This window comes from Brassica napus, chromosome C3 (assembly GCF_020379485.1).
Source record: "Brassica napus cultivar Da-Ae chromosome C3, Da-Ae, whole genome shotgun sequence".
NCBI classification, from domain to species: Eukaryota; Viridiplantae; Streptophyta; class Magnoliopsida; order Brassicales; family Brassicaceae; genus Brassica; species Brassica napus.
This window is the reverse complement of record NC_063446.1, coordinates 46,677,408-46,699,776: the sequence shown is the minus strand read 5'-3', so window position 1 is coordinate 46,699,776 and position 22,369 is coordinate 46,677,408. Positions and strand designations below refer to the sequence as shown.

The 22,369-nt window shown below is 32.7% G+C and overlaps 1 protein-coding gene across 1 annotated transcript; it reads left to right on the top strand.

Moving 5' to 3' along the window:
* The first annotated feature begins 18,767 nt into the window (after window positions 1-18,767).
* LOC106356976 (endoglucanase 16-like) lies at window positions 18,768-21,617 on the top strand. The gene is made up of 8 exons (XM_013796681.3): window positions 18,768-19,151; window positions 19,222-19,434; window positions 19,671-19,871; window positions 19,949-20,026; window positions 20,146-20,295; window positions 20,377-20,485; window positions 20,566-20,729; window positions 21,044-21,617. The coding sequence occupies exons 1-8, from the start codon at window positions 18,930-18,932 to the stop codon at window positions 21,365-21,367; spliced, it is 1,461 nt and encodes a 486-aa protein (XP_013652135.2). The 5' UTR covers window positions 18,768-18,929; the 3' UTR covers window positions 21,368-21,617.
* The last annotated feature ends 752 nt before the right edge of the window (window positions 21,618-22,369 follow it).

Genomic DNA, 22,369 nt, shown 5'->3' with positions numbered 1-22,369 from the left:
CAAAGTAGTCATCGCACCCCTAAAGCCGTGATTAGACCTAGGTCTTGCCCCCAAACCCAGCACACTGGTCTTCTACCATCTCTAGGCATAGTATCAAACACCCTGGTACAAGATCCCAAACTTTGTCTCTTGCTAATATTTGAGCATCTTCAAAAATCCCGCAAGTTTATGCACTGTAGAAAACTCTCGAAACAGATCACGAATATAGCAGTTCACACAAAGTTGGATTACGAGATGACAACTCGTAGTCTTCCCTCTACACACACAATATGAAATGCCATCGGCAGCACATGCCTGATAACCTCTACACGACATATAAACTGGACCGTAAAGGTCTCACTGGAAAAAGGTCTTTAGAATCTCAACTCCAGGGCGAACTACAAAAGGCTTGATCCCTTCGACAAGGGTACGTAGGCAGCCTTCACAAGGCACATCCCCAATCTTATTGCATTCCACTCTCAGAAGAACGAGAAGACCACTTACGACGGACCTTTTCAACCATTAATTCCGCCTAACTTTTCTAACTTGCCTAACTTGCCAAGCCACTCGCTAGAACGTCATGCTAAAAGCTCACAATTCTAACGAGCTGGGGAGCTAACTGTTGGGATCAAAATTGGTCACGACGAATCAATGTCTACAATTCTCTGGAAAAATTTTCTCGCAATATAAACTTCGTGTAATTTTTATTGAAAAGGATATACGACGAGTTATAGATATATTTTATCGACAACAAGAAGCAAACATTGTTGGGGTTAAAAACGGTTATCTCGAAATAAATATTAAAAAATTGCGTTTCTGTACGAAATCATTCTCAACACACTCTCGACAAAAGTTCCTGAGAAAAAGACTCGAGAGAAATGGATCACGAAACCAAACACGCAGTCCAACTTGTTCGTTCGGACCTTTTGAGGTGCAGAACTGCACAGACGCGTCAGATGTTTAGCTATGGATGAAGACCTTCCCAAAGTTTGATTGAGTCCATCTTTTGACCGAAGCTAGATCGTTGAGTTAGATTTCCAATGCCACCGGTCTGAGGTTAATCAGCATCTTGTAGCATACGTTATTCCCGTTTCATTGAAGGGTGGACAGAGCACACCGTCCAGCTCGGCGGATGGCCGACCTGGATCGACCAAAACGACCAGCTCGGCCATCCGCCGAGCTGAATCAACCACGCGACCAGCTAGGCCATCCGCCAGCTGAACCAGTCCAGCTCGGCGTATGGCCGAGCTGGATCGAACACGCAACCAGCTCGGCGGAGTCCAGTTCGGCGGATGGCCAGCTGGATCGAACACGTGACCAGCTCGGCCATCCGCCTAGCTGAACTAGTCCAGCTCGGCCATCCGCCGAGCTGGATCGAACACGAAACCAGCTCGGCCATCCGCCGAGCTGGACTAGTCTAGTTCGGCGGATGGCCGAGATGGATTGAACACGCGACCAGCTCGGCAGATGGCCACTTACGACGGACCTTTTGAACCATTAATTCCGCCTAACTTTCCTAACTTGCCTAACTTCCCAAGCCACTCGCTAGAACCTCACGCTAAAAGCTCACAATTCTAACGAGCTGGGGGGCTAACTGTTGGGGTCAATCTTCAAATACCTTAAATAAGGTTCCTAGCTTGACTCCCTAACTCATGGATTCATTGTAGCCACCTTCGTCTTCTGGCCGTTACCAAACCTCTATGTAGACTATCTCTGAAACATCTACGGACCATCTCCTTATGAGCCCGTACAAACTTGATTTTGTTTCGACCAAATGTCTTCTACTAACTCATCTTGATGATTGAGATTGAGTCTTACTTGAAATGTCGACTTTGGAAATTATCCATGCTCGACCATGACCCTTTCGTATCTCAAATTCTATCTCTGCGATCCAATCTGATTTTTGCTCGACCAAATTTTCGAAAACCAAGCCAAAATTTTATATTTTCGCCAAAGTTTATTCATTTTCACAAATTTTTAGACAATATTTCATTTTTCAAGTGAATTTTCGAATACCCTATCTTGGTTCCCATTTCCTACAGCAGCAGAGAAACCCTTATTTAGGGGTGTGCATTTTGGTTTAAGTACGGATTCGGTTTGTGTTCGGTTTATCTGGACTGGTTTTACTTCGGTTTTATTTTTGTTTGGTTTGGTTTTTTGTTTGGTTGTGTTCAGTTTGGTTTGATTTGGTTTTGGTTGTGTTTCTTGAGTTCAATCGAGTTAATTTCTTAGTTTTATTCTAATTCGCTTGCAAAATATAATTTATAAGAACTAATAAAAGTTAGTTATGTTCTCTTGAATTCTGTAAAAGATTATAAGACATTACGGTTTAAAATTATTGTTCTTTATTATAATCCGGGTTTTCTGCAAAAAAACCCTCAATGTGATTTTTTTTTGCAAATTAATCCGCGAACTCAAAAACCCACGGGTCAACCCTCCAAGTGCCAGTCAAACCGCAATATAACCCTCGGCCATATTTATGTGTATTTGACTGTGTATAATTTTAACATTTTTTCAATACTAGGTCGTTTTGGCGCTAATTTTTTAATGAAAAAAATTTGTTGAACACCACCTTCATTGTGCATTTACGCAAGCTCCCATGTCCGAGAAAAACAAGGTCATTTCGTTTTAGAAATCTATATAATTGCGTTTGTTAAGTAAACAAATATTTGTTGGCCGAGATAGTTATATAGCATGCACATGGTATTTAAGGTTCAAATTTCAAACCACGAGTTCAACAAATTTTTTTCATTAAAAAATTAGCGCCAAAACGACCTAGTATTGAAAAAATGTTAAAATTATACACAGTCAAATACACATAAATACGGCCGAGGGTTATATTGCGGTTTGACTGGCACTTGGAGGGTTGACCCGTGGGTTTTTGAGTTCGCGGATTAATTTGCAAAAAAAAACCACATTGAGGGTTTTTTTGCAGAAAACCCTTATAATCCTATGAAGGAATTTCATTTTATGGAATTTCATTATCTACAAGTAAAGAAACTACAAAAGCGGTTGAGATATTGGAATTTTAAGAAATAATGGATAAATTTTACGCAAAAAGAATTTTTTTAATCATATATTACGAAAAATATGATTTCAATTGTTACTACAAAAAAAAAAAAATTTAGGAATTGAAACTCATAAAAATAATCAGTCATGTAACAAATAAATGGATTTTCGATGATAATACAATAATACAAATTGACCAAAATATTTAGTTTATTACAAATTATTAAAAATTGATAAAACCAATATATATTTTTTATTAATAATATACTGATATTTATAAGTTTTTTTAATAATTTTTGTAATATTTTTATTGTTGTGATTACATTAAAACAATATGGCTAAAGCGCACCATTTCGGTGTGAGCTTTAGGCGCCTTGTAAGTCCGGACCTACACTGGTAGGACTCATAGATTTTCTATAGCTAAATATCTACAAATTAGCGAGAGGTAAACTATCGCCAAAAAATTATAGTTAAAAGCATGTGATTACAAATATTAATGTCGCTAAATGACAATGATAACGAGATCTCATCGATCTCTCGGTAGATAAACAATTCAGAGAACATATTAACATTTCTAAATTCTGTATGAAGATATATTAACTATAACTAATTGAATATATAAATTTGTCGAGTACTTAAGTGTGCATAAATGTTTCATAAACGACCACAAGGAAAAGACTGAAATTATATATAACTGAATTTTAATTTAGAGTCAAAGATTTAGAACTCTATTATTTATGACCTAAGATAAAAATATTTTTAGGTGAAAAATATATTTGATGGGTGTAGTTTGATTAAATCATCGAACATAAATTAACTAAATTTGTATATTTTGAGATTCAAATTTTAGTCAATAATCAATTTACACAAATAAATATTTCATTTTATTTTTGTATTAGATTTTCTTTTAGTTTTTATCCCTTAAGTAATGTAGTCATTAACACTTGTATTTTTGTTTAAACTATGTGTGACCAAATTTTGGAAAACCAAGCCAAAATTTTATATTTTCGCCAAAGTTTATTCATTCTCACCAATTTTTAGACAATATTTTATTTTCCAAGTGAATTTTCGAATACCCTAACTTGTTTTCCATTTCCTACAGCAGCAGAGAAGCCCTTATTTAGGGGTGTGCATTTCGGATTAAGTACGGATTCGGTTTGTGTTCGGTTTATGTGGACAGGTTTTACTTCGGTTTGTTTTTGTTTGGTTTGGTTTTTGTTTGGTTTGTGTTCAGTTCGGTTTGATTTGGTTTTGTTTGTGTTTGTTGAGTTAAATCGAGTTAATTTCTTAGTTTTATTCTAATTCGCTTGCAAATATAATTTATAAAAACATAAACAAATCATCATTTTACATTAAGTCATTTTTTTCTTCATATTTAAACGTAAGCCAAACATCACAATAAAAATATAGAAGATATAATCCAATAATGTATATTATTATTATCTTCAAACCTAGATATAAAGGGTGACTACCTAAAACCCCCTGTAAATACACATGCCCTATCTATTCCCACCCATACTTATCATCTCATGACCAAACTCCCAAAATTATAACTTCTCTTCATATTACCCCCTAATCTTCCTACTCTTGCCGAGATCCCCATCTTTAATCCAAATTCGAAATTGCTATTAAAATATGTAAATAACATTTAGTTATTAGTGATTGCCCAATTAAAAAAATCTGACACAACCCGACCCGACATAAAAAATCCAAATCGATTTGGGGCAAAAACAAAATTATGTGTCTCTTCTTGACAAGCGACGACGATGAAAATTTCAGAGGGAGAGAGTGAGATGAAGCCAGAGAGAGAGAGACGAATCACAGTAGGCGAGAGAGAGCGACGAAGAACAGAAGGAGAGAGAGAGAGAGAGAGAGAGAGAGAGAAAGAGAGAGACTGACGGAGAGGACAGAAGCTTAAAGGAAAACGAAGATGAGCAGCTTGAGTTCTTCCTCATTGTGAAAGAGTACACGGAGAACCACTGTTAGAGAACAATGGGTTTCAAGGAAGAATGATGGAGAACAATGAGTTTCAAGGAACAATGATGGATAATAATAAGTTTCAAGGTAATCGTGGAGTGTGTCCTGACATAAGAGAAAAATTCTTTAATGAAGCCAAAGCAACCCGTCTCTGTTCCACAAACCAAAAATCATTTTTAAAAATTTGAAAAGATTGAGGAAGAACTGATAATTAAGAAAAATGAGTTTGCATTGCTTTGCAAGATGAATGAAGGGATGATGGTGAGGCTGAATGAGGCGACTCAAAGAACCACTGTTGGAGAACAATGGGTTTCAAGGAAGAATGATGGAGAACAATGATGGAGAACATAAGTTTCAAGGTAATCGTGGAGTGTGTTCTGACATAAGAGAAAAATTCATTAATGAAGCCAAAGCAACTCGTCTCTGTTCCACAAACCAAAAATCATTTAAAAAATATTTCAAAAGATTGAGGAAGAACTGATAATTAAGAAAGATGAGTTTGCATTGCTTTGCAAGATGAGTGAAGGGATGATGGTGAGGCTGAATGAGGCGACTCAAAGAACTCAACGGTTGGCATTCGCCAATGAAGAACATAGGAGTGCATGTTATGGTCTTAGGAGTTATGGCATGGGTTAATGGAAGGTTTGGAAATTAGCTATGAGATGAGTAGTGAATGTGTTGGTTTATCTTTATGTATGTGTTCTGAATTTTTTGTTTTAAACATGGTGTTGAATTAAGAACTTGAGTATTGTTTGTTGTGTCTAGAGAACATGAATGTTGTTTGTTATGTTTAGTGATGATAAAGAAAATGTGAACAAAGAGGTTTTAAAGTTCATAAAGCTTGAAAACATAATGTGAGACACAAAGTTTGAATCACAAGCCGCAAGTACATTAAAAAAATCTGAAACAAAAGCGGTTAACATTGCGCGAGAAGAATATAGGAGTGCATGTTATGTGGTCTTAGGTGTTATGGCATGAATTTATGGAAGGTTTGGAAATTAGCTATGAGATGAGTAGTGTATGTGTTGGTTTATCTTTATATATGTGTTCTGAATTTCTTGTTTTGAACATGGTGTTGAAGTAAGAACTTGAGTATTGTTTGTTGTGTTTAAAGAACATGAATGTTGTTTGTTATGTTTGGTGATGATAAAGAAAATGTGAACAAAGAGGTTTTAAAGTTGATAAAGCATGAAAACATAATGTGAGACACAAAGTTTGAATCACAAGCCGCAAGTACATTAATAAATTTGAAACAAAAGCTTTAACATCTATGAGGCGACTCAAAGAACTCAAGCGGTTGGCATTGCGCCAATGAAGAACATAGGAGTGCATGTTGTGGTCTTAGGAGTTATGGCATGGATTTATGGAAGGTTTGGAAATTAGCTATGAGATGGGTAGCGTATGTGTTGGTTTATCTTTATGCATATGTTCTGAAATTCTTGTTTTAAATATGGTGTTGAGTTAAGAACTTGGGTACTTTTTGGCGTGTCTAGAGAACATGAATGTTGTTTTTTTATGTTTGGTGATGATAAACAAAATGTGAACAAAGAGGTTTTAAAGTTCATAAACCTTGAAAACATAATGTGAGACAGAAAGTTTGAATCACAAGCCGCAAGTACATTAAAAATCTGAAACAAAAGCTGTCAACATCTATGAAACAAAAGCCGAAAAACTAAATAAAGAGACATGATGGAAAACTAGTCTTCAGTATCTTGTGTTGGTTGTGTATGTGGTATCACTTTCGGACCATGCGTTGGTCAGACAATCCATTGCTCGAAATGATGCCACTTACACAACCAACACAAAATACTGAAGACTAGTTTTCCATCATGTCTCTTTATTTTGTTTTTCGGCTTTTGTTTCATTTGTGCCTCACATTATGTTTTCAACCTTTATGAACTTTAAAACCTCTTTGTTCACATTTTGTTTATCATCACCAATCATAAAAAACAACATTCATGTTCTCTAGACACACCAAACAATACTCAAGTTTTTAACTCAGCACACTTCGGGGCCATGTGCTGGTCAGACAATCCATGGCCCGAAAGTGATACCACGTACACAACCAACACAAAATACTGAAGACTAGTTTTTCATCATGTTTTTTTTTTGTTTTTCGGCTTTTGTTTCATAGATGTTAACAACTTTTGTATCAGATTTTTTAATGTACTTGCGGCTTGTGATTCAAACTTTGTGTCTAACATTATGTTTTCAAGCTTTATGAACTTTAAAACCTCTTTGTTCACATTGTGTTTATCATCGCCAAACATTAAAAAACAACATTCATGTTCTCTAGACATACCAAACAGTACTCAAGTTCTTAACTCAACACCATGTTTAAAACAACAAATTCAGAACATATACATAAAGATAAACCAACACATACACTACTTATATCATAGTTAATTTCCAAACCTTCTATAAATTCATGCCATAACTCCTAAGACCATAACATGCACTCCTATGTTCTTCATTGGCGCAATGCCAACAGCTTAAGTTCTTTGAGTCGCCTCATTCAGCCTCACCATCATCCCTTCATTCATCTTGCAAATCAATGCAAACTCATCTTTCTTAATTCTCAGCTCTTCCTCAATCTTTTCAAACTTTTTTCAAATTATTTTTGGTTTGTGGAGCAGAGACGAGTTGCTTTGGCTTCATTAAGGAATTTTTCTCTTATGTCAGGACACACTCCACGATTACCTTGAAACTTATTGTTCTCCATCATTGTTCCTTGAAACCCATTGTTCTCCATCATTCCTCCTTGAAACCCATTGTTCTCCAACAGTGGTTCTTCGTGTACTCTGTCACAAGAGGAAGAACTCAAGCTGCTCATCTTCGTTTTCCATTAAGCTTATGTCCTCTCTCTCTCTCTCTCTCTCTCTCTCTCTCGCTCGCTTTTAACTAAACGCTATTTACATATTTTAATTATGATTTAAATTTAGATTAGAGAGGGGGATCTGGGCAGAAGTAGGAAGATTTGGGGGGGGGGGGGTGATGGTTTGGTGATGAGGTGATACGCATACATGAAGTATTAGGCATAAGTAATTTTCAGTTTTGTTGTTAATATATGAGTTTCATATTCTTTTATTTTATTTTGTGTTTATTCTATTCATTTAGAAGTAAAATGTATAAATTATAGAGAAAATTACCAAAATGAAACAAAAATTCAATATGGTTGTCCTTTTGGTATAATACTATCATTAAGTTGTCACTCTAGTATAATTGTTTTTCATAATCCCAAAACTAACCATTGATTAACCAAATTAATCAAATAAATACATTTAAAAGTATTTAAATATTAAAAACGAATTAAAATAAAAATTAAATTAAAAATATATATTTATATATATATAATTTTAAGTCAACAGTTTAGAATATATTAATAAAAATAAATAAAAACAATATATTTAAAGGTTTTTATATTAATATAAAAATTTAATATAAAAAATGGAATTCAAAATAATTATATAAAAAAATACATTAATAGAAAGAAATGAATATATTAATAGAAAATCAATTAACATAAAGAGCACACAAATATATGTAAATAGTTTTGTTGTTAATATATGAGATTCATATTCTTTTATTTTATTTTGTGTTTATTCTATTCATTTCGAAGTAAAATGTATAAATTATAGAGAAAGTTACCAAAACGAAACAAAAATTCAATACGGTTGTCTTTTGGTATAATATCATCATTAAGTTGTCCCTCTAGTATAATTATTTTTCATAATCCCAAAACTAACCCTTGATTAACCAAATTAATGAAATAAATACATTTTTAAAAGTATTTAAATATTAAAAATGAATTAAAATAAAAATTAAACTAAAACAATATATTTATATTATATATATATTATATATATACTTTTAAGTCAACATTTTAGAATATATAAATAATATATATATATATATATATTTAAGGTTTTTATATTAATATAAAAATTTAATATAAAAAATTGAATTCAAACTAATTATATAAATAAATACATTAATAAAAAGAAATGAATATATTAATACAAATTCAATTAACATAAAGAGGACACAAATATATTTAAATAGTTTTGTTGTTAATATATGAGATTCATATTCTTTTATTTTATTCTTTGTTTATTCTATTCATTTAGAAGCAAAATGTATAACTTATAGAGAGAATTGCCAAAATGAAACAAAATTCAATATGGTTGTCTTTTTGGTATAATATCATCATCAAGTTGTCCCTCTACTATAATTATTTTTCATAATCCCAAAACTAACCCTTGATTAACCAAATTAATTAAATAAATTCATTTTTAAAAGTATTTAAATATTAAAAACGAATTAAAATAAAAATTAAATTGAAAATATATATTTATGTATATATATAATTTTAAGTCAAAATTTTAGAATATATTAGTAAAAATAAATAAAACAATATATTTAAAGGTTTTTATATTAATATAAAAATTTAATATAAAAAATTGAATTTAAAATAATTATATAAATAAATACATTAATAAAAAGAAATGAATATATTAATACAAATTCAATTAACATAAAGATCACACAAAAATATTTAAATATGTTTTTTTAGTTCATTTAAATTTACAAATAGATATTTATAAAATATCGACCAAATATTTTTAGTCGATATTCAACAATTTTTAGTATATGTTAACTATTTTATAAATTATTTAAATATCTTAAAATTTTATTAAGTATTTTAAATGTTTTATCATATTTGATAAATAATTTTATACATTAAACAGTTATAATAAGTAACACTTGTAAACTAATATTTTACGATACTTATATACTTAAATTCAATTATTAGTTTTAATGTATAATTTTAATTAAAAATAAAATATTCTCATGGATAGGATGGACAATAACATTTATAAATTCCCGTGATATACACAATTGAATTTCAAATAATTCTATAAATAAATATATTAATAAAAATTAAAATAAATATACATATATAATTTTTAGTCAATATATATTTGTAAATATATAAAAACGTTGAATATATATATATATATATATATATATTGTAAACATATCAAGAAAATCAAAAATATATGTTTGTAACGTTTTAGGCAAGCCCAGAGATTACAAATATTTTTAAGAATATTTTTGTGACCAAATATACACGTTTTAGGAAGTTTGAATATTTTGAATATTTTAAGAATATTTTCTTAACTGAAATTTCCTAAATTATTGCAAAAATCAGGTTTTCTTACCCGTAGAAGGCACTTTCTACATTGCATAGAACGAAGACAAAAATCCCCTAAGCATATTCTACCTCATGTAGCCGTCAGAATAATGTCTAGATTTCACATTCTGGAAGTTGTAGAATACGTAATAAAAGTAGAAGTTGCATTCGACAGAAAAATAGCTATCTTTACAATTAGTAGAATTCACATTCTCCCTATTTAGAATTTTAAATAAAAGTAGATTGTTCGTTCTAAAAAAAGTAGACAAACTTGTTTAATCTAGAATTCACTTTTTTCGAACTCATTTTCCGTAGAAGATGAATTCTGCTTTTAGTAGAACGTAATTTTAAAATTTAGTTTATGAAGTTTTTCAACCAAAAAAAATATCAGTTTGTGTATATGGGTGTTTTATCAATTGTTTCTATTTTTTTTACAATTATTTTGATTCATAAAACTATTTATTTCATTAAATTTTAGAATTGTAAAGGGCAAAAGAGAGAGAAAAACGGACAAAAAAATTTTTATACCAAAAGGACAACTATGCTGAATATTTGTTCCGTTTCGACAATTTTCCAAAGATAAAATATGAATTAAAATGTGGGGTAATAAGTTGAATTTTATTAAATAAAACTATTGTAAATGTTAAAAATGAAATGAGTGTTGAATAATTAGGTGGAAGATAGAGAAATTTATACGGAGTTTTAAAAGAGGTAAAGAGGGTGTTGAATTATTATTACCATTGTAGATGGTGTTAGACAAGAATGATTCTTATCAAAGTAGACTTTAATGTAGGAACATGTGTTTAAAAAATAATTTATTTAATATGATACAGGGATTGCATGTCTAAGGAATTTATGTGCACAATAAAATGAATATGAATTACTCATTTAACTTACAACCATGGATTTTGTAAGTTAAAAAAAAGTAAAACTAATTATAAATTTAAACTATCAAAATAACAACTAAAAATTTTGGGGACAACTGTTTGAAAGTTCCATTGAAACATATGTTAAATGAGTGATTCATATTCATTTTATTGTGCACATCAATTTCTTACGCATGTAAAAATTTGTCATTGTATCATATATTAAATAAATTATTTTCTTAAACACATGTTCCTACATTAAAGTCTAGTTTGATAAGAATCATTCTTTTCTAACACCATATACAATCTTATACAATAAAGTAGGATATGCTCTCTCCTTGCACCACGTCATCATGGAGTGAGGGGCAAATCCCAAGACGTGGCAGTCAATCAACAAACTCCCGTATTGGTGCTATCGATGATGAATGCAATTTAACTTTCAAAGCATGGTAGCAATGGACTTTTTATTTTATTGGGCCTTTAATTATTTCAACCTGGCCCGAGATTGTCTAGGTTTTTTTTTGTAAGCATATGTTGCATCTCCTAGAATGAATCCGATCAAACTCTGTATAACGGAATCGTTTTTTTTTTGTTTAACTCCTCCAGTAATCCATTTATTAAACTACGCTCGCTCCACCTCCCCCTCCCACTCAGCTTCATTATCGTTGAAGGTGACCACTACAACCCTGAGCTATAAATTAGTCTGTTCTGATGCGATGAACATCTCCTCGGTCTGATATGATTAAACTCTGTCACGCATCACCTCCATCTATGTCGAATTCATACGTTATGCTCGTTTGTAAGCTGGCGGATGATTAAACACCACAGAGGTCTCTGTTGAGATTCTTGGAGGCTAAGAATGTCAAGAAAGGTGGATAACTTATGAGTTATGACTGTGGACATGCTCCTCCTCTGTTTTTTATTACTACATACGTTTCTCACAGACTCGGTTGTGTATTCCGACATGTCCAATCTCGGCGTTGTCTCCTTCAATATCGCTATTAGTTCAGCTTCGATCTCCCCCGGAGCAACCCATGGTGAGGACCAAGATAGTTGTGTCGGTTGTTTTCCATGTTTTCTAGAATACTAAGATTGGAATATGTTCATCAGATGCACATAACATACCTCGAAGTTGCTTAAAGTTGCGAAATTTTTTTTTAAAAAAGGAGACTTTGTGCCAGAAAGAGAATGAAGTGTTGTAACCATATTTATATTTGTAGCATTTGTGATGATAGCTAACTCTTCTAAAATGTCATTTGAAATTTTCAGAATAATTTTAACGTATAGACCTTCAAATTGATGTGTTTCCTCCTGTTATTCAATGAGTCTTTCTAAGGTATGCAGGGACGTGGGGTCCAAAGGGAGCCAATTGAGGAAGAAGAAGATGAAGAACCGTTTGAGGATTCGAAAGAAGAATATGATATTGATATCAATAAAGAAAAAAAAAGAAGGGAGTGATGTTGGCATTCATCGTGACGGTGACAAACCCCACAAGTCGAGATGGTGATTCTTCAAACAACGAGGAGGCTTTGGCGGTCAGACAATATGATGAAAGATATGGTTCTGATGATGAGATGAGGACTGAAGAGCTATTTATAAAAGAAAACACCCGTGAGCTCAAAGAAACCAAGGATGTTTCTGTAGAAAAAGGCAAGAGCCATTGAAATCAAATTGTCTTCCTGGAGGTTATGATCCTCATCGTAGACAGTTGAGATTTTCAAAATAATTTTAATATATAGACCTTCAAAAATGTTAGGAAATGCATTAATTTGTGTACGTACAGAACTTTTAGTTCCTCAAGATATATATATATTACTGTCTGCATTCTTCCGGTATCAAATATTGAATTGCCATAGCCAAATATGTTTGTATCACAAATTTACAATGATTATATCTATAAATATGTTTGTCTTTTCCTCATCTAAGAAGTTAACATAAGAAGACAGATCGTCTAATTGAATATGTTTTCACCGAATAAGTCAAACCATATCTATAAATTAGTCTAATCTTTTTTTTGTTAAAAAGTTAGTCTAATCTAAATATACCTAATTCCAGTATAAGTTTAAATAAAATCTTTATGAACTTTAAATAAGATAACCTAAAACTCAAAAACAATTACGCAAAATTCTTCACCTTTTCACGCAAAATAGAGTATACAAATATACAAAAATATACTTTTTAATTATCACAGTGAAGTTCCTAAAATATTGATTAAGAGAAAGAAATTTTCTTTTTACTTCATGTGTATAAATGAGCGTCATGTATTTGAAACAAATATATGAAAATAAATTGACAACACCTGTTCTAATAATAAAAACCAAGTTTTTCTAGAAAGAGTTGAGAATGCTGAGAACAAAACATCAAAAACATAAATCGTAGATATAAATTTACAACTTACAATATATACATATATGAAATTATTTTTAAATATACTAAAACTCTTACTGATGCATATATCAAATTTTAAAAGAATATTGTGTTTAAAAATTAAAGAAAAGTGCCAACAAATTCAAGAAACAAATGTATAAGACCAAAATCCATGATTCATGTTCAAATATAAAATTTTATAACAAAAAAAAGTGAAAGTTTTTTTTTGTAACATAAAACTATAGAAAATAAGAAAAAAATAATAAAATAAGTTGAATCAAATTGAACTATTATATACGATCACTGGTCAGATGCATGCAAGCTGGGCATTTTATTCGATATCCGAAATTGAACCTGAACCTTATCCGACAAATCCAAACTCGAACCTGACCCGATCTATAATAATATCCAAAGGGTATTGAGTAAAAAAAGATTTCATACCCGAACATGATCGGATAATACCATTTACATGAATGGATATCCGAAATATCCAAAAACTTATATAGTAATCCTAAATCCCTAACTGTTTAGATTCATTCATTTCCACTTCATAATTCACGTTAAACCTAACCACTTCTATGTCGTAGAATTAATGGTTTTATTTTTAATTTCTTCACAACTTTTAATTTTATTAGAGGATACACTTTTCCAAAGGTTGATTTGGTGATGTATTGATCTTCATCTTTGAGTAATTGATGCCCCACTCATTGGTTTATAACCTATCTTATGGTTTTTTGCTTAATACTATATTGTTATATCTTCCAACGTAAACATATTATTTGATTCATATTTTATTTTTGATTCATGAGCTATGTTCATCCCGATCGTTTTTCTAAGTAACTTTAATTAACCAAACCTGAACTACAAATACCGAACCCGATCCGAAGTATAAAATTATCCAAACAAATTCTATATCCATATACCGAAATACCAAAAAGTCTAAAATATCCGATCCGAATCCGAACGGATATCTGAATACCCACCTCTACATGCAATAACTAAAATAGTATAATTCTATGAAATATGTGAAAATAAATAAAAAGAAAAACCGACCAATATATAATAAAACGTCAATATTTAAACTAAATAAATAGAATAATTCTGCGCGAAGTGCAGACACACCACTAGTAGTAATAATAATTCGACACTCTCTTTACTCATTTTAAAGCTCCACATAAATTTATTTATCTTCCACCTAATTATTCAACATTCACTTCATTTTTAATATCTACAATAGTTTTGTTTAATAAAATTCAACACATTACCCCACATTTTAATTAATATTTTATCTTTTGCAATATATATATATATATATATATATATATATATATTATTTATATATTTTACTTCTAAATGAATAGAATAAACACAAATAAAAATAAAATAAAAAATATGAATCTCTTATATTTTCTGAAATCTTCCCTACAGTTTGGACATAAGGTCCCAGACGCAGTCCGTCTAGAGGTATAACAGATTTTGGGCATTACTACAATTGGTGGTATGGGAACATATTTGGGAATACCTGAGAGTCTTGGGGGATTCAAAACACAAGTTTTTGGTTTTCTTAATGAAAGGGTTAATAATAAAGTTAATAATTGGACAATACGATTCATTACGAAAGGAGGAAAGGAAGTTTTAATTAAAGCAGTGGCATCACCTATCCCAACTCATGTTATGTCCTGCTTTCGTTTACCAAAAACGGTTACGAAAAAACTTACCAGTACAGTTGCCCATTTTTGGTGGAGTGGCAGTGGCAATACAAGAGGTATGCATTGGTTTTCATGGGATAAAATGTGCAAAGATAAAATGGACGGTGGTATGGTTTTAGAGATATTCAAAATTTTAATACGGCGTTATTAGCGAAACAGCTATGGAGGTTAATAGATAAACCTGATTCTCTTTTCGCTAGAGTTCTTAGAGGAAGATACTATAGGAAATCTGATCCTTTGGACCCAATCAGATCATATTCTCCCTCATATGGGTGGAGAAGTATTACATCAGCTAGATCTCTTGGTTAATAAAGGGCTAATCAAAAGAATGGGAACTGGTTCGAGCATTTCAGTCTGGAATAATCCTTGGATCCCTGCTCCTCGCTCGAGGTCAGCAATACCAAAATTTTCGAATCAATATTTGAATCCATTACTTAAGGTGGAAGATTTAATTAATCCAGAAGATATTTCTTGGAATCTGAATTTGCTCAAAGTTTATATTCATCAGGATGATGTGGATATTATACGGAGTTTAGCCATTAGTCTTAATCCAAAACCAAATTCATATGGCTAGCATTTTACGGATCATGGTAGATATACGGTTAAATCAGGTTATAGAACGGACAAATTATTTCCGGATAGGGGAGCTCAGGATAGTGTTTTGGGACCAGATACCAAACCACTCTTGGCTCATTCTTGGAAGCTTCAATGTTCACCAAAGCTGAAACATTTTGTTTGACAAATGCTATCGGGTAGTCTACCGGTAACTAAGAATCTTCATTCACAAGGGATAAAATGGGATATGCAGTGTAAAATATGTGGTGATGAGGAAGAATCCATTAATCATGTGCTGTTTGAGTGTCCATTAGCACTACAAACTTGGGCTTTATCCAATATTCCCTCATGCCCATGGGTTTTCCCCACCCCGTCTCTTTTCACAAATATGGACTATCTCTTCTGGCGGTTACCCAAGGAACCGGATTTGAATTATTTTCCATGGATATTGTGGTATATTTGGAAGAATCGAAACGCTAAAGTTTTTAAGAATCAGACAAGGACCCCTTTTGACATTCTCCGGACTGCGGAGATAGAAGGTGTCTTGTGGGCTGAAGCTCAGACAGATGCGTCTATAAATCGTGGACGTCTATATATTGCAGAGAACCCTCTTCCACATGGCGTCGACAAGTGTTATATTGATGGAGCATGGAAGGAACAGAATCCTTACACGGGACAAGGATGGGTCTACAGAAAAGATGGATCCACTGATTCTATGATGGGTGCAATGTCTATTCGCAGGAGTCTATCACCTTTACATGCTGAATGTGAAGCTTTGATATGGGCGATGGAGTGCATGAAGACCCTACAAATTTCAGAGGTGGTGTTTTCAACTGACTGCTCTCAATTGGTGAAGATGGTGTCTACACCGACAGAATGACCGGCGTTCACTACACATATGGAGGAGTTTCTGCGATGTAAAGAATTCTTTCTCAACTTTACTATCCAACATATCCCAAGGGCGCAAAATACTCTGGCGGACAAGCTGGCAAGAGGTGCTAGTACTTCGCCATCTGCTATGGTTTATGTTCATTCAGTTCCCCCGAGGTGGCTCTCGGATCAGGGATCTTCTTAGTTTCTTAGTCTTTTGTTGTTAAAAAAAAACAACAACAAAACTGAAAATTACCTATGGTATTTATATATTGACTGGCTGGCTACCTAAAACTTCATGTAAATACACCTTTCCACTCTATTCCCACCTATGCTTATCACGTCATGACCAACCCCCCCCAAAAAAAAACTTATAACTTCTCTTCGCATCACCTAATTATTCAACATTCACTTCATTTTTAACATCTACAATAGCTTTATTTAATAAAATTCAACGCATTACCCCATATTTTAATTCATATTTTATATTTTTCAATATATATATATAATTTATATATTTTACTTCTAAATGAATAGAATAAACACAATTAAAAATAAAATAAAAAGTATGAATCTCATATATTAACAACAAAACTGAAAATTATCTATGGTATTTATATATGGACTGCCTAAAACTTCATATCCCATGCTTATCACCTCATGACCAACACCCCCCCCCCCCCCCCCCCCCCAACTTATCATATGGTACATATGTAAAAGTATGTTTTTTTTTTCTTTTCACAATAATATGGTTAAGATTTACAAACTAACTATAAGAGTATAATATAAATGATGTAAGAATAAGACTTTATGTAACCTTTATGAATTTATTTGCTAAGAAGATGTCAAATATTCATAGTAAATTTATGATTTATTTGTATATATTAAATAGAATATATGGTAAATATGTTGTTTTGTACATAGTTGAACTATATATTTTGAATTAGTTATATCAAGTTGTACCAAAATATAAAATAAAAACCAACAATGTATCATATGATCATGATAAGTGTTTTAGAAAAGAGAAACAACCTTGTTTTTATCGGGTTTCACCAAATTTGAGTGATCTGATTTAAAAAATAATAATAATTTTTTTAAAAAATAATAATAATTAAACAAAAGATATAAATACCCATTCAGGTTTTTATTAAAAATGGCTAGTTCACATTTTAAGGGATAGTTCATATTCTTTACATTCTCAAAGTCATAAGATTTTGACCCCATCATTTCGTTTCAGAGATGGTAAAAATCTTGAGTTTTCACTTAATGGATTCGGTGAGGCTATTAAATTCTAAATGTTCTCTTCTCATCAGACCATCGATATCTTAACCCAACTCAATCATCAAATAAAATTCAAGAATGTCTTTTGGTCTCTCCCATCTCGAGTTAGCCCAATATAATAACGTTTTTTTAATTAATAAAGAGACCTTTATCACCAATTCTTCTGTTTGGAGAGGTCACGTTTAGTATCTTCTTTTGTGTTCGATAAATAAAACCATTCATGATTTGAAGCGTTCAACATACTTTCAATGTTCTGTTTTTTAATTATGTAAAAACTAATTTACACTCATTGACAAAAAATCGGCCTCTATTTGTATATATCCTCTAATCGAAATTTAATTTTTTATTTTTTTGACTAAAATCGAAATTTAATTTAATATAATCATTTCACCAAAAAAGGTATTAGGAGATCTCGGTGATTACGAGATCACCTAAAATATATTTCCATGTAACTATTAGGAAAGTTAGCATTAATGTATAAGTTAGACTTCCTATCCTATTATGTAAAGAACTTGCTAGACAAGTTATGTATTTGTATAAATAAGTCTATTAGCTAAGTTAATAAGACGAGAGAAACTATTATGCTACTTAGGTTTCCTCCAAACTTGACAAAAGGAAAATGTACTGAGTGATGTAGTCTCAGTGAAGAGTGATGTAGGGGCATATTATCCCGAGGGATGTAGTGATGTAGTCTCGGTGACGAGTGATGGAGGAGCAATGTATGATTTATAAATTAATTGAGAAAACGAACAATCTGAAAACTTTTTTTAGGATTACAAAAATTAGAAAAGAAAATGAAACAAAAAACACAAAATAGTGACCAATGGATATGAATACCTAAGTCAAGATTAGTAAATCTATACTTAACTTTCCAAGAAAATTCTATTTTAAGTCCCTAAATTTTGCGCAATCTGAAATCCAATATAAAACCTTAGGTAGAAGAAGCATAAAAAATAAATAAATAAAGAAAACAAGAAAAAACGGAAAGTCTGCAATTTCTTTTCGTTTTTTTGTTGTTGTAATAAATTTATAAAAAAGGGAAAAATATTCAGTTTTTTTTTCTGTGATCACTTCTTATATAAAGAGTTTCTATTTTTATTACTAAAAGAAACTTTTGAAAATATGGGTAGTCATGGGGATAAAGGAAGAAGAAATGTTGTGATTAGGGCTATATTGTTGGGTCTCATAAGCATTGTATGTGTGAATGGTACTATCATTAATTACAAGGAAGCCTTAACCAAATCCCTAATCTTCTTGGAGGCTCAAAGATCAGGCAAACTTCCTCCTAACAATAGGGTTCCGTGGAGAGGTGATTCGGCTCTTGATGATGGCAAACTCGCAAATGTAAGTTTTTGTGCTATATTTATTAGATTCATTACCAACATAATCTAATAATATGAGTGTATCTGTATAGGTAGATTTGGCGGGAGGGTACTATGACGCAGGAGACAATGTGAAATATGGTCTTCCAATGGCGTTCACGATAACAACGCTGGCTTGGTCCACCATTAACTATGAAAAAGAACTCCATGCCGCTGGAGAGCTCGAAAACACTCGTGCAGCAATCCGTTGGGGAACGGATTATTTACTCAAATGTGCTTCTCGCGAGAACCACCTCTATGTTCAGGTCCGAACCAAATATGTATTTAAGAAACATGTAGACATTTTAAACCTATTTTTCTAAATATGATTCTAAGATATACCAAACATTGTTTTACGTCTGGAATGGAAAGACTCCATTGTTTCATCAATTTGCATCATGCAAGAAAGATGAAAGTGGAAGTTTTTCAAAAAGAAACAAAGATGAAAGTGCTCATTTCCTAGTTATAATGGTTGTGCGCCTATGAATATATGATCATATAGGTTGGTGATCCGAACGCGGATCACAAGTGTTGGGCGAGGCCTGAGAACATGCAAACGCCAAGGACGGTGTTGGAGATAAGTGATAAAGATCCTGGCACAGAAATCGCGGCCGAAACTGCCGCTGCACTGGCTGCTTCCTCCATCGTTTTCCGCCACATAGACCACATGTACTCCCGCCAGCTCCTCAACAAAGCCAAATTGGTATGCTTATCAATATATACATATTTTCACACATACACATTAATACATAAACTAAAATATAAATATTCAATATGTAGCTCTTCAAGCTAGCCAAGAGCCACAAGGGTACATACGATGGAGCATGCCCTTTCTACTGTTCTAACTCTGGTTACAACGTAAATCTCAAAACTATAACTTCCAAAGCATTTTCTCTTCCAAATATCAATTTTTTCTCTGTTTTTAATATGTTTTTGTTCACACTGTAATTGATATCAATTTTGACACAAATCTGAAGGACGAGTTACTATGGGCGGCAACATGGTTATACAAAGCAACAAGGATTGAGGTGTACCTTAGCTATCTCAAATTTGAAGCCATAAGTGCTTACGTCGCTGAGTTTAGCTGGGATCTCAAATACGCCGGTGCGCAGATCCTCATTCTTGAGGTAACACATGGCCACAATTAAAGTTTGTTTTGGTGAAACAAGTTCATGCATAGATATGGGTATTTATGTATATATATGCAGATGATATTCGAAGGCGCAAAAGGACTTGATCTATATAAACAACAAGCTGATAGTTTCATCTGCTCAAATATCCCGGAGAGTCAGTACCACCAAGTGTTCACTACCCCAGGTACTGCCTACATATATTAACATACATTATAGACATATTTATATTTTGATTCACAGCGTGATCTTATTGATTAATAATAGGTGGTCTGATTCACTTGAGGGATGGAGCGAACACTCAATATGTCACGGCGACAGCCTTCTTGTTCTCGGCCTACGCCGACATTCTCCAGAAACACAACCAAAAGATCACTTGCGGAAGCAAACAATTTGATTCAACAAATCTCATGGCCTTCGCGAAAAAACAAGTAATATTTTTTTCGTTTTTTTTTTTTTTTTTTGCTAAAATATTTTTTTCTTTTAAATATTCTTTACTCTTTCGTTTGATTTTTTTGTGTCCTTACAAGTAAACAATCATAGTTTGTATAAAGAGTTATACGTTAGACCACTATACGGGCACACCTATTTAGGAACTGGAAGTTTCACATGTTTTTTTCACTTATGAAGTGATTCGTAATATATATATATATATATACTACAACGTAGATGCAAGGAAATGCTTGTAGTTCGCACGAAACAATAGAAAATGGCCTGAATTTCTTTATGCCTTTGCACGTTTCAGATTGACTACATATTAGGGCATAACCCAAAAGGAAGATCGTACATGGTTGGATTCGGACCAAACCCGCCAATGCAAGCCCACCACAGAGGAGCCTCGGTTCCAGTGGCTGAAGGCAACGAGCCATTAAGCTGCCCAATGAGCTTTGTGAAATGGTTCAACAAGAACCAGCCTAACGCTAACGAGTTGACAGGAGCCATCGTGGGAGGACCCGACCGTCAAGATAATTTCCAAGATTTCCGGTGGACCTCTGCTTACACGGAGCCTTGCACTTACATCAACTCTATCGCCGTGGGTGTTCTCGCTAAGCTTGCCGCCACGGCTTAGAATCATATATACCACATTTCATAACAAGTATTATTCTAGGGTTTCCTTTGACTAATATATTTGCATACGCCTGTGGCTATTTATTGTGAATCTATTTTCATTCTTTTTACCTTTGTAGGTAGATTTCTGGAAATATGGTTTCCCGAAAAAATAAAATTGTCATGGGTATAATAATAAGCCCTAATGTTAAAACAATAATTAAGTGAAATTAATGAATAGCCGGAATGGTAAATTCCTACCATTTCATGAATATTTTTTTGAACTTTATTTTGTTTTGTATGAAACAACGTTCTACTGTTAATTTCAATGTAATTTCTATGGAATTTTCAATTTAAGTACACAGATGATCGTTGCCATGGTGTGTGGTGGAGGTGAATCTGCCGACCAAGTATTATTTGTTGGTTATATAATTTAGTAATTTGGAAGACAAGAACTACAAATTCCATCGTCGTTGTGTTCTTGATCTACAAATTCCACCATACGTATTGAATCTATTCATCTGTGTCTCATGCTCTTAATCTGTCACAAGCCACCACGCAACGAGCAAGTCACGGTTCACAATTCACAAGGGAATCATGGGAAGCGAGTATAGAAAAATACTTCACATGATCATTAATTTATCTTTTAACCTTATAAATATTATATCACTCAGTGGTTGGTAATGAAGATCACCAAATTCGGTACAAACCTCAATGAATATATGTTTCATAATATTCAGTGTGTTCAAGCAAGTTAAGCACATCATAATTCATTGGATAAGCAAGAGTCTTTACACAAACACTCAAATGAATATTCACAACAATTTAATGATGCAATCGCAGACAACCATAAATCATCAATCTGAACACTAGACTTACCTTACACTCTTACAAGATTGGCTAAGGAAGAGTAGACGAGTTTAAGCTTACAGAACCTGCTGGAAACTCAAGATTTAGAACAGCCACAACCTATAACCAAGCTCACCAAGGAGTCTAGCGTCCAAAGAGGTCAAAAAATAGGCTT